The sequence below is a fragment of the Protopterus annectens genome, chromosome 16.part0 (genome assembly GCF_019279795.1).
Source record: "Protopterus annectens isolate FY-2018-M chromosome 16.part0, PAN1.0, whole genome shotgun sequence".
Classification (NCBI taxonomy): Eukaryota; Metazoa; Chordata; order Ceratodontiformes; family Protopteridae; genus Protopterus; species Protopterus annectens.
In genome coordinates this window covers 253,135,656-253,149,046 of record NC_056750.1, presented here as the reverse complement: position 1 = coordinate 253,149,046, position 13,391 = coordinate 253,135,656, and the positions used below count along the sequence as shown (strand labels likewise).

General features: G+C 44.5%; 1 protein-coding gene across 3 annotated transcripts in view; it reads right to left on the bottom strand.

The window, feature by feature from the left end:
• The window catches only part of TINF2 (TERF1 interacting nuclear factor 2), a 767,662-nt gene that overhangs the window by 326,258 nt on the left and 428,013 nt on the right, over positions 1 to 13,391 (bottom strand). For all 3 annotated transcript variants that reach the window (XM_044058404.1, XM_044058402.1, XM_044058403.1), the window contains one exon: positions 4,155 to 4,243. In XM_044058404.1, coding sequence (XP_043914339.1) covers positions 4,155 to 4,243 — 89 coding nt within the window. The remainder of the gene's footprint in view (positions 1 to 4,154; positions 4,244 to 13,391) is intronic.

Genomic DNA, 13,391 nt, shown 5'->3' with positions numbered 1-13,391 from the left:
CTACGTATGACTGCACCTGTCATAGCTGACCTACATGAAGCTTCCAATGCATCATAACCACACTGCAAGAAATGGTTGCTAACCTGTTGGGAGTTATGTACCAGATCCTGAAGTGATTTGCGATCTAGGGGTTCAGGTGAAGACAGCAATTCATCTAACAAATACTCTTGGTACTGTATCATATGAAATTGACAATTTAATGCCCTCATAGAAAGAGTAGCAGAAGTATACACTTTTTTACCCCATCTCTCTAAAGCTCTGTACTCCCTTTCTGAGGGGAGTGGATTTTTAGTAGTGGCAGCTGCAACCCCTTTAGGGCCCTGGGAAATAGTTTCTGGATCAGCAGAGTGGGCCTTGTAAAGGAAAAGATGCGAGTCCGGGACCCTGTAGTACCTATCGTGTTTGACAGGAGCTGGAGGAAGAGAGTCAGGGGTTGTGCTAGACTCAAGAGTACAACATCATCAATGACATTCAAAACAGGAGGAATAGCCAAAGGTCTATGCTGAGGCAAATGCAAGAAAGTCCTTAATCTCTTCCTGGAATCAGAGAATTACAGGCCCTGCCATTGGAAATGCTCTCTCATAGTGTGAAGTGTCTCCCCGAAGGACAGCTCTTCAGGAGGGGAGGCCGAGGGGATAGATTCCTCTGCATCAGAATCCTCTAGGCCGAAAAAGCCTCCTCCTGGTAGCCCAAGAGAGTAGAGCCATCAGAGGCCTCAACCCTGGGCCTTTTGTCTGGAGGTGGTTGAGAGTCCCTGTCCGGATGAGGCTGTGAGCCCCTAATTAAGGAAATAAGGTCCTCTGCTAAACTTAGAATCTGTGAACCTGTAGTGGGTCCCTGAGGAATAACCCTGGGAGGCAAAGCTTTTGAGAGTTTAGCAGCTTTAGCCCTAGAGAATGCCTTTATGGACATGGATGCAGGAGGCCTGGCTGCACCACGTGCTGGTGTAGTTTTGTCTAGAGGAATGGTGTCGGAAGGTTCCAGGACACCAGTTTGATGGAAATTCAATAACCGACTCAGCAGGGGCCTTCGGGGCAGAGGTTGTCGGTTGAGCGGTTTCGGTGGTTGGAAGTACCAAGTACTCGTTTTCAGCAGAGACCCTCGCGGTAGGCCTGGCCGTGGTTTCAGCCGAAACCGCGGCCCGCGTGTGTCGGACCTGGTCCTTCCGTTTCTTTGTTAAATGTGAAGTCGGAGTCTCCGACGGCATATTGTACAAAAAACTAGCCCCAAAAAGTTCCTCTGCAAACTCCGCCCGATGTCCAAGAATGCGCCGGTTGAAGGAAGCACAGGCTGAACAGGCCGAGACGTCGTGGTCTGGGCCTAGGCAGGGGAGGCAGTAAGAGTGGAAATCCTTATGAGGTATTTGTTTCCCACAAGTTAAGCAATTATTAACTTTATCTGACATCGGCTGAGGCAAGAGAGAGTCCCCAACGGGGTACTTGGCTTTTGAAGTCTTTGGTAGCTGAATTACAGGAGCTGGCCGACCGGCACTTGTGAACTGCTTCTGCTTCGGGCACCACGCGGCAAGAAAGACCGAGGAATATGGCGTCAGCTGATGCTTTTATACCCCAGGCGGTCTGACGTTGGGGAAAGGGCGACATCAGCCGACGCCGGACCCAGACTTTGGAATCCGGCCGACCGAAGGGCTGCCTGAGGCAGGACAACCCATATGTGATGACTGCAGATGCATCCTTGAAGGACATCTGGCAGCTAGCACAGAGGATTAAGGCTATGATCTGTTAAACAAGCTGCTTTCTGTGGTACAATGTTTGATTTTTCACAGCCTTCTTTGGCTTACTGTGACCCTAAACAAGTCTCTTGACCAAAGTGCACTTTGTGGGCTTAGATCATTAATGATCTACTGTACTGCAAAGCCTAGTAACTACCTACGAATAACCTGTGAAACCTTGAGCCTTACAAGCCTAAATCCTAGTAGGGGGCCTGGTGATCACTATGACAGACCCTCCTGGAGGCATAGTACGTAAAAGGGATACATTATCTATAGATGCGAATGTCATAAATATATGGCAGCAGCCAGGGATTTGGCAATCCCAAAGGGGGTTGTCTCTGGATTTTAACTAATACATGGACTTCTTTCAGAATAACCACAGAGATACCACCCTCCAGTAGCTTGATAAAAATACATTCTTAAGTGACATTAGGGAGCCTGACTCCAAGCAGAACCACAAGGCCTGATGCGATGTGCTAAGCCCCCCCCCCCCCCAAGTACAATAGACTTCAGAGGGGTAACATAAGAGGCCTTGACAAATGCAGGAACCTGAGGTGAAAATGAGTGCCTCCACAGAGCTGGTGTCTTCTGACCAGAGAGTCTCCAATGGACTTGAAAATGGCAGCATCTTCCTTTCTTTCTCCTTATGGATGTCCATTTCTTTTCAGATGGACATCAGTGCTGCCTTGCTACTGCAAGTCCACAATTTCAAGTTTATTACAGTACTTAATTCCTAACTGTGCAAAACTATCACAAACAGCATGAAATAACTATTAGCATACAAATCTAAAATAACTGTAAAACATAGGATTTGTTAAAAATAATTCTTACTACACAAACCATTTCAACAAAAAATGTGGCCAGTGATGAAATACTAATACATTAGCATGATACTGTAAATGCTGATGCGTAATTACAACTAAAACTCAAAAAAGTAGTTATAACAGAGTTCAACATTTTTTAAACCAGAAAAAGTCCATCACTCCTCTGAAATATGGCAGGCAAAACTTTCAGACATAGCCTGTGAATTTTTTTTTATATGATCTATTTACAAAGTCCAACTGGGCATATAACCCATTTTTAGTAGTGGCTAGGACAGAAAAGCACCAGTAAACAGGACATTTGATACATGTACAGTAATACACAATTGGTAATACCAGTGTAATAACAGAATAGACAGTGTAATATCTACATATTACAAATAACGTGGCATAACAAACAGTACAATATTTATACCAAAGTATTTACAGTTTTCTGTAACTAGTTGGTTAACAGTTTCCACACCATTTAAAATTTGACAGCTTGCTTGTTGGCGCAGGAGTTGAGAAAGCTCTACAGATTGGTCATTACAACAAGAGATGAAGGGGGATAGCAGAGAGTATACAATATGGGAAGGGTGACAGGAAGACTACAGCAGAGAAGAACAGTAACGGAGGAAGAGAGGGACAGGATGATAAGAGAAAAAGATTAGTTTCAGACTGGTGTGATGCAAATACAGAGTCAAGAATGGGTGAGAAAGTGTTTTAGTGAATGTTTAAACAACTGAGTGCTACATATCAGTCTAATGTCCATTGGGACATCATTCTAAACATGGGCTATGGACTTCTTGGGTTTAAAAATTGCTGTTTCAGAGGAGCAAAGGAGGTGGTTAATAATAATTCACTCGATCTTAAAGCAGTACAAAAAACACATCATATGAACACTAAGACAACAAATAGTCTCTTGCCCTTAGAGTCAAAATGCATTCTTGATGTATGTTTCTATCTCCTAGGTAATGTCCATTAGCTTGCAATCATGAGTTTTGCTTGGTCCAGCTCCTCTCCATTTCTCTTCTTAGTGCTTGACTTTTAGAATTCTGAACACTGTACTGCATCTGTTTATATGCACATGTAAATACTGTCATTCCTCGGCAGTGGTGGGAAACAGGTCCATCTAGGATCAGTTCACTACCCTGGTTAACAAGCTTATAAAAAATAAAATAAGCCCTATACCACACAGGAAACAGAATATTAAAGTAAATCAGACTAAGTAAAAAGGATGACGGTTGTTGTTTCAGGGGTAAGGTGGCAAGGGTACACTTTATGAAATCAGTTTAGGATTTCTAAAACAGGATGGCACAGAACTCAGAGGTATATGACACCAAGAGCAAGTATGCCAGCCTGAAAGTAAGCAAATGATCAGTGTGTAAAACAGGGAAACACAAGGCCTTTAACTGCACACTGCTGCAGGCCTTCCTGTTCTCCATTTAATAACAAGCTGTTAGTGTAAGTTAACTTGTGGCAACTGTTGAGAGGTCTTCTAGGACTCAGACTCAAATCACTACACTACCTGCCACATAACAGCAAAATAATTAAGTCTAAAAAGAAATAGATAATGATTCACTGCCCTGAGTGCAGCTGTCATCACCTTTACCAGGTATACTTACCAGAACCTTGTTTGGAGGGAGACGTCTGCAGGCTCACTATTTCTGAGAGTTCGCGTGTCAGAAAGTTGCTCATGTTGTCATTTATATTCCTGTACCAAAATAAAATATCTGGCTGTAAAAGAAAACATAAGAGCAATCCAAGAGGAGGATAGCAATAGGACAGGCATGGCTACATACAACCAAGATCTGTAGAGTCTCTGATGTGGCTTGCACCATATTCCTAACCTACAATGGAACAATTTTAAATGTTTACTAATTTTACAAGTTCTAAAATTACATGTACTGCAAGGATCTTAACTTTTCCAGCACTTACTGTGAGAGTAGAATGTACTTAGTCTTCATATGGCTGAATTTAACAGTTTTCATGGCTTAAAATGGTTGAGAAAAAAATTTGCCTTTTACTAGGAAAGTCCGGCTGGGTATGACCTTTCAGAAGAGGCCAGGGAAGAAAAAGCACAGTTGTGTACACTTACCATAAATGTAGATGTTAGGGTGTTATTCACTGTTGCAGGCATCACATTTGGGTTAACTGCCTGCAGGTGGCCCTCAGCCGGCCTGAATACCAGAGTCTTGGATTCCTGCGTCAGATGCTGTCTTCTTCCATGATGTCAGGTTGTCAAGGGTATAAAAACATGCAGCAGACACCATTACATCAGTTTTTCTTGCCCTAGATGTCATGTGCCCCCACAATGGGAAGCAATTATATGTTATGGTACCCCTCCAACAAAAAGCAAATACACCAGAAAGCTTAAATACACCAAACAAGAAGGAAAGGTAGAGTCAAGAGAAGTCAGGGGGCTGGAGGAAGGGTAACCAGGACTGCAACAGGGAATACACTCTAACATCTACATTTATGGTAAGTGTACACACAACTGTATTATGTTCTTCGTGTTTCACTGTTGCAGTCATCACATCTGGGTTGATTCCCAAAGCTAAGGAAGGAAGAAGGAAGTTAGAGAGCATTAGGGCCAACTATTAAGCCTTGCAAGATTGCAGTGGCAAAACCAGCTCTGGATTTAGAAAAAATATGTATGCTAATGCTTGGTGAAGATATGTACAGAGCTCCAGGTAGCAGCTTCTAGGATGTCCCTGGCAGGGACACCTCTGAAAAAGGCTGTAGAGATAAGATGCAGCCCTGGTGGAATGTCATCTTATCCCCTGTGGGGTAGGGTTTCCATGGTGCTTATAGCAGAAATGAATGCAATGGGCTATCCACTTAGAAATGGTATGCTTTGAAATGGCCTTCCCCCTCTGCCCTTGCAGCAAAGCAAACTAGCAGCTGTTCAGATTTTCTGAGAGGCTTAGTCCTGTCCAAATAAATCTGTCTAAAGAGTGCAGTATTCGTTCTCCTTTGTTTTGTGGATTCGGGGAAAAAGGTAGGCAAGTGAATGGACTGATTAAGGGCCACACTAAGACACCAGCTTGGGCATAAAGGAAGGATTGGTACTGAGGGAAACCCTGTCTGCATGGAAGATAATGAAGCGCTCCACTGCCATGAGGGTCTGTAATTAAGACACTCCCTGCTGAAGTGATGGCTAGAAGGTGAAGCTTTTTTCCAAGAAAGGAATTTCAACTTTGCAGTTACAGCTGGCTGAAAAGGAGGGAGAGTGAGCTTTTCCAATACAAAGTTAAGGTCCCAAGCAGGAGTAGAGGCTCTCCTGGGGGGGGGGGGGTCTTACATGTTTGGCCCCTCTTAGCAATTGCTTTAGCAGGGGGTGAGAGAAAAGGGGTGGTTCAGTACTATAATGTGCTGAAATGGCAGAGGCACGAATTTTAATAGACGAGAAGGATAAGCCCTTGTGGAGCATTTCTGTTAAGTACTGAAGAATATGAGGAAAGTTGGGTACCGGTGCCCATCCCCCGAGTATGGCTCCAGGAACAGTATCTTTTCTACTTTTCAGCATAGGATTTTCTAGTACTAGGCCTCCTTGCCTCCAGAATGACATCTAGCACCTGCTTACCGAGGGATGTTATTGGAGAACTCAAAGAATTAGCCAGGCTGCAAGGTTCAGGGTTTGAAGCAGAGGGTGCAGAATCTGACCCACCTGCTGTGACAGCAGGGAAGGGGTCTGAGGCAGGTGCCATGGTTCCAGCAGTGACATACTGCACAAAAGGGGGCATCAGTGTTGGCATGGCAGCCTGGTGCAATCAGCATTGTCCTTGGTTTGTCCTGTTTCATCTTTTGCAGAACCTTCAAGAGGAGAGGTAGAGGGGAAAAGGCATAAACTGAAAAGCTTTCCCAGGTAAAAGGACAGGGCATCCACTTTCCAAGCTTGACTGTGGGAAGTCCTTGTGCAAAATTTGTCCAATTGGTAGTTCTGAGGCGAGGCAAACGGGTCTCTCTCTGGGGTCCCCCATTTGTTCAAGAGGCTGAAAATTTTTGGTTCCAGTTTCCATTCGTCTGGGTCCATGAGATTTCTGCTTAGATCTTCTGCCAGTGAATTTAGCTTGCCTGGCAGGAATTGAGCTTGTAGGTGCACTTGGTAGCTCAAGGCTGTATTCCACAGAGCCATAGCTAGTCTGCAGAGAGGGTACGAGTGGGTTCCCCCCTACTTGTTTATGTACCACATAACTGTGGTGTTGTCCGTCTTTACCAATAATTGTCCTGGAAGAATGTGGTCCTTGAAGGCTGTCAGGGAATTCTGTACAGCTAACATTTCTTTTTGGCTGATATTCAAGTGCATCTGTCTCTGTTCTATTTGGCCTGAATGCACTGCCCTGCCAAGCGAGCCCCCCATGCATAGTCTGATGTGTCTGTTAGGGTTTGGGCGGCAGGGGGTAGAGTGAAAGGGAGCTCCTTGTTGTGGTAGCAGGCCTCTGCCCACCAAAGGAACTTTGACTTTATACAAGGAATGACAGGAATCATTGATTCCAGGTCCTGGGAATGCTGACACCATAGGCTTTTTAGATACCACTGTAGTTTCCTCATATGCAGTCTTGCATATGGAATTGCTAGAATGCAAAAGGCCATGAACCACAGGGCTTGCAGAATTTTCCTTGCAGATAGCTGGGTCTTTGTGGTCAGTAATTTGAAGTAGGTTGTCAAACTGGTTTCTCTGGAGTGAGGAAAGCCATCTGGGAAGTGGCATACAGGCTTGCTCCCAGGAATACAATTTGTCGGCAGGGTACTAGGTGAGATTTCATTTATGGTGTACCCCAGTGAGTTAGAAGTTTCTTTACGAATGCCAGATGTTTTAATAGTAATTTCTGCCTGAATCACAATCATCCAAGTATGGTATTTAAATACTTCTCTGCCTGCAAAATGCAATGGCTGGAGCTAGACACTTTGTAAATACCCTGGGCGCAGTAGATAAGCCAAAGGTAAGTGCAGAGAACTGAACTTGCATGGAGCCTGTCCTTGAAGCATAGGTATTTCCTGCAAGATTCTTTATTGAAATGTGCAGGTAAGCTTCCTTTAACTCTAAGGTTGTCAACCAGGCATCTTTGCCTACATCATAGGAAGCAGCTGTTGAAGTGTTAGCATCTTGAATTTTGGGATTACCAAAAAAAGTGTTTAGAATAGAGAGGTCCAGGATAGGACGCCAGGAGCTGGCTTTTCTGGGTACCAGGAAAAGTCTTGAATAAAAACCTTGTCCCGTTTCTTCTGCTGGAACAGGCTGAACAGCCCTGATACTTGGAGAGAGAAAGTACAGTTTTGTACCTACCATAAATGTAGATGTTCGAGGATCCACATTGCTGCAGTCCTAACTATTGGGTAGTCCGCTGTCCAGTCGGCCCGAATACCAAAGTATAAGGCTGACGTCGGTCAGGGCGCATTAGACTGACGTCAGTACGTCAGGGTACTAATGCGCATGACCGACGCCATATCCTCAGTCTTTTCTTGCCCCAGATGTCAGAAGACCCTAAAAAGACAAGTCCCAATATACCTGCACCAAAAATATGTACAATATATACAAAAATATCAGCATATAACCTCACCTACACAACCACCCTAAACACAGAGGGGAAGGAGGAGGGTTTGGAGCAATGTGGATCCTCGAACATCTACATTTATGGTAGGTACAAAACTGTACTATGTTCTTCGCTCCACATTGCTGCAGTCCTAACTATTGGGTAGAATCCCAAAGCAGAGGTAAGGAGGCTGGCAAATCATAAAGAAGCAGGAGCTGACAACATGCCTTGCAAAATAGCTGTGGCAAAACCAGCCCTAGACTTAGAGTAGAGAGGAAGGTGATAATGCTTAGAGAAAGTATGCACTGAACTCCAAGTAGCTGCCTCCAAAATATCCTTAGTTGCCACCCCTTAGAAATGCTGTTGAAGTGGCAGTAGCCCTAGTGGAATGAGGCCTAATCCCAGCTGGAATCTCCTTGCCATGATGGGAATAACAAAATGCAATACAAAACCCAATCCACCTAGAAATAGTTTGTTTTGACACAGGCTTGCCCTGAACTCAAAGCAAAAGAAACAAACAACTGCTGAGACTGCCTAAAATCCTTAGTCCTGCTCAAATAATAACGCATTGCCTGTGCACATCTAAAGTGTGCAAAATCTTTTCCCCTTTATTTTGGGGGTCTGCATAAAAAGTAGGCAAATGAATAGTTTGGTGTAAAGCCACACTAGAAACCACCTTAGGCATAAAAGAAGGATTAGTACGTAATGATACCCTATCCTTATGGAAAATCAAAAAGGGCTCTACTGCCATAAGGGCCTGCAACTTAGACACCCTTCTTGCAGAAGTAATAGCCAACAGAAAAGCAGTCTTCCATGACAAGTATTTCAATTCAGCAGTAGCTGCAGGCTCAAAAGGTTGTAGAGTAAGTTTTTCCAACACAAAATTGAGATCCCAAGCAGGAGTAGGAGCTCGTGGGGTCTTATATTCTTTGCCCTCTAAGAAACTGCTTGAACAAAGGATGAAAACAATGGTGGGTCACAATCATAGTGAGCTGAAATTGCTGCAGCATGAATCTTAATGGAAGAGAAGGACAAACCTTTGTCCAATAACTCAGTAAGATATTGAAGAGCCACACTCAAATTAGGCTCAGAAATCTCCAAATTCTTTGCTGTACTCCAAAATAAAAATCTCTTCCATTTTTCAGCGTACACTTTCCTTGTACTAGGTCTTCTAGCTTCCATAATCACATTTAAAACTTGTTGAGGAAGTTGAGACCTGCTGTGTTTCAACACAGAATATGCCAGGCTGTTAGATGAAGAGAGTGAAGCTCGACATTGAGCAGATGACCGTCCTTCTGAGATAACAGATGTGGAATCAAAGGTAAAGGCCATGGAGGCTTCCTTACCAGACTCCTTAGTAATGGGTACCAGTGTTGCGAGGCCAATCTGGAGCTATTAAAATCATCCTTGGCTTGTCTTGTCTGACCTTTAAGAGCACCTTTGGAAGAAGAGGCAGAGGTGGAAAGGCATACACATGAAGATTTTTCCAACTGAAAGACAGAGCATCCACTTTCCAAGCTGTGTGATGAAACCCTTTGTGCAAAACTTTGGCAGCTGGTGGTTTAGTGGAGAAGCGAACAGATCTATGTCTGGAGTTCCCCATGACACTGTCAATTTCTGAAATACATGAAGATCCAGTTTCCACTGGATCCATGATTTGTCTGCTTAACACATCTGCTAAGGAGTTCTGTGCTCGGCAGAAACCTTGCCTGAAGAGTTAGTTGCAAGCTGAGCGCAGTCTCCCATAAAATCATTGCTTGCCTGCATAGAGGATAAGAATCCCCTTGTTTGTTGATGTACCACATGACAGTTGTGTTGTCTGTTAGAATCAACACCTGCCCTGGAAGAAGTAACTCCTTGAAAGCCATTAATGCAAACTGGACTGCCAACATCTCCTTCATGTTGATATGTAGATGCTGTAGTCTGGCAGGCCACTTGTCTTGTATCCACTTTCCATTTAGATGAGCTCCCCAAGCAATGTCCGAGGCATCTGTCGTTAAAATCTGACTCGCCTCTGGCGGGTCACAGAGAGTCCCTTGTTTAGGTGACATTCCTGAGCCCACCACAAAATTCTTTTTGAAGGCAAGGTATTATTTGAATGACAGTGTCCAAATCCTGGCAGTGCTGTGTCCATACATTTTGAGATACCATTGTAGCTTCCTCATATGCAGTTTGGCATTGGGAAGCACCAGAATACAAGATGCCATGAACCCTAATGCTTGAAGGACTGTCCTTGCAGTCAGCACGGACTGATGAGATAGTTGATGGAAGTAAAGTGATAGACTCTTTTGTTTGTCCGGGGTTAAAAGGCCATCTGGGCTGCTGTATTCAGTCTCACACCCAGAAAGCACATGTCTTGAGAGGGTACTAGACTGGACTTTATTTCGCTCACAGAATACCCTAGGCATCTTAGCACTGCTATAACATGTTCCAGATGCTGTAGAAGTTCTTCCTTTTCTTGAGCCAGAATCAGGCAGTCGTCCAAGTAAGGATAGATTTGAATTCCTTGTAACCTGAAGTAAGCTATCACTGGAGCCAGAACCTTTGTGAATACTCTGCCCGCAGTAGATAAGCCAAAGGGCAATGCAGTGAATTGATAATGAGAATTTCCAGCTCAGCAGATACTTCCTGCAACTTAGTCTTATAGGCACATGAAGGTAAGCTTCCTTGAGATCTAAAGTTACCATCCAGTGATCTTTGCCCAGCAGAGGTAAAAGCTGTTGTAACGTCAACATCTTGAACTTGGGAATGTCCAGATAAGTGTTGAGGATAGATAAATCCAAGATTGGTCTCCACGTGTTCCCCTTCTTTGGTACTAGGAACAGGCGAGAATAAAATCCTAGGCCCCTTTCTGATACAGGGACTGGCTGAATGGCCCCTATTTGGAGTAACTGAGAAATTTGCTTGTGAGCCTCTTTCCTTTGTGGAGGTGGAACGTCTGGCATGCCTCTGAAAGGGGGCAATGTATGGAAATAAAACCTGTAACCGTGGTGAATGATATCCAACACCCATCTGTCTTGAGTAATTAAATCCCAATTTTCTTTGAAAAGAGACAGTCTTCCTCCCAAAGGAGCTGCCAGACGAGAATCTACTGGCAGCTGAAAAGGCAGGTCATTGGGTCTGTTTGAAGGACTGACCCTGCCCTCACCAGAAGTCTGAGCAGGTGAACTCCCTGTTCTAGGCCTAAAAGAACCTTGAGCTCTGCCCCTACCACGTCTAGACCTACCCCTAGACTGGGAATCATAAGCAGGATATGTCCATCCCTTAGTAGGCCAATTTCTACTAAACTTCGTTGGCTGCACCTGCAAAAAATCTTTAACAGTTTGCATAGACTTAGCTTTGTCCTCCATTTTCTTTAAAACTGCTTCCACAGGCGAACCAAACACATCAGACTGTAAAGGAGCATCCAAAATCCTCGTCTTAACATGCTCAGCTAAATTCTGATCCCTCAACCAGGCATGCCTGCGAAGAACAGAACTAGTGGCAGCCACCCTCGAGGAGGCCTGTACAGCATCAAAACCACATTGCAAAGAATGCTTACCCACTTGTTCAGACACATGAACTAAATCCAGCAACTCTTTACACTCAATACCTTCCGCCAAAGCATCCACCTTAGATTTCAATTGTGAAAGGAGATAATTTTGATATTTTAGCATGTGAAACTGACAATTCAACGCCCTCATGGCTAAAGTGGAAGAAGTATACACTTTCTTTCCCCATCTATCCAAAGCCCTTGCCTCTTTATCAGTGGGAACAGGGTTTTAACAACAGAGGCCTTAACACCTTTAGGTCCCTGAAAAACAGTCTCCGGGTCTGCCCTAGGACTCTGAAAAAGATACTTATGAGCTTCAGGCACCCTATAGTACCTATCAGGTTTAACAGGAGCAGGAGGCAAAGAATCAGGATTCAGGGAAGCCTCTGCAAAAACATCTTCCACCACATTCAACACAGGAGGTATAGCTAAGGGCCTATGCTGGGGTAAAAACAAGAATTCCCTAAGCCTTTTCCTGGAATCAGAGTAATCCTGGCCTTCCCATTTAAAGTGTTCCCTCATGGAATGCAGAGTCTCTGAAAATGAGAAATCCTCAGGAGGAGAAGCTGTAGGAGTGGAATCATCCACATCAGAATCAGAATAAGGAGGATACTCTTGCAAATCTTCCAGAAGACTCAGAAGCCTCTGAACACTGTTCAAAACTCTCAAACTCAGGTTCCACCCTAGGCCTCTTATCAGGAGGGGAGATAGAACCTCTAATCAGAGTAATCAAATCTTCTGCCATTTTAAGCATATGTTTCTTAGGCACAGAACCTGAAGTGCTAGGAGAAGCCCCACTGAAGCTAAACTTGGCCTACCTCTCAAGGAAGTTTTGGAAACAGAAGGAGAGGCTCTAACTACCTTGGGAAGAGAGGGAAGAACAGTTACCTGAGAAGCCCCTTCAGCCTGGCCTACCTCCTGAGAAGGCACATCCTGTAACAGTAAAGTCTCTGCCTGAGAATCCAAAGAAACTCCTGGCAAAACCTCTGGCTCCACTGAGCCTTCTAAAGAACCAACGTCTGGGACTGCGCCGTTCATCAACCCTAGGCTTTGCTGTTTTGTCCTTGCGCTTTTTGGCGGGCCGGAACATCCGACGGCATATTATAATTGCTTCCCAAACACTAACCTGGCACAGTCTAACCTTCTCTTAATAGTGCGTTTGTTAAATCTAGCACAAGAGCGGCATCCAACAACGTCGTGCTCAGGCCCTAAACAAGGTATACACAAGGTATGGTAATCCCTATGAGGTATCCGTTTCCCACAAGAAATACAGTTATTCACTTTTTCTGACATCCGGTTAAATACTGAGGCAAGAAAAACCAAAATGTTTAGCCAACTTTGATTCGGTCTGAAACTCCGACTTCAGAAAATTTCAGAACGCCAACCTGCACTCGCAAAACTGCTTCTGCATCGGACCATGCGGCAAAAAAGACTGAGGATATGGCGTCTGTCATTGACCGACGTCAGCCTTATACTTTGGTATTCGGGCCGACTGGACAGCGGACTACCCAATAGTTAGGACTGCAGCAATGTGGAACGAAGAACATCCTGCTGTTTAGCCTCTGCCCACTGATTTGGGGGTAGGTCTGGCCAACCGTTTGGGGTTGGTAGGGAGTGGAAGTGGAATCTGTATCCTTGGGAACTATATTCAAAATCCATTTGTCCTGGGTAATGAGTTCCCAGTTTTTTTGCATGCAGGGCGAGCTTTCCTCCTAAGGGAGCAGGCAGCTGAGCAGGGCTTGGAAGGGTTAAGGTTAAGTCATTGTGCCATTTTCCCGTAGAGTGGTGTCTTA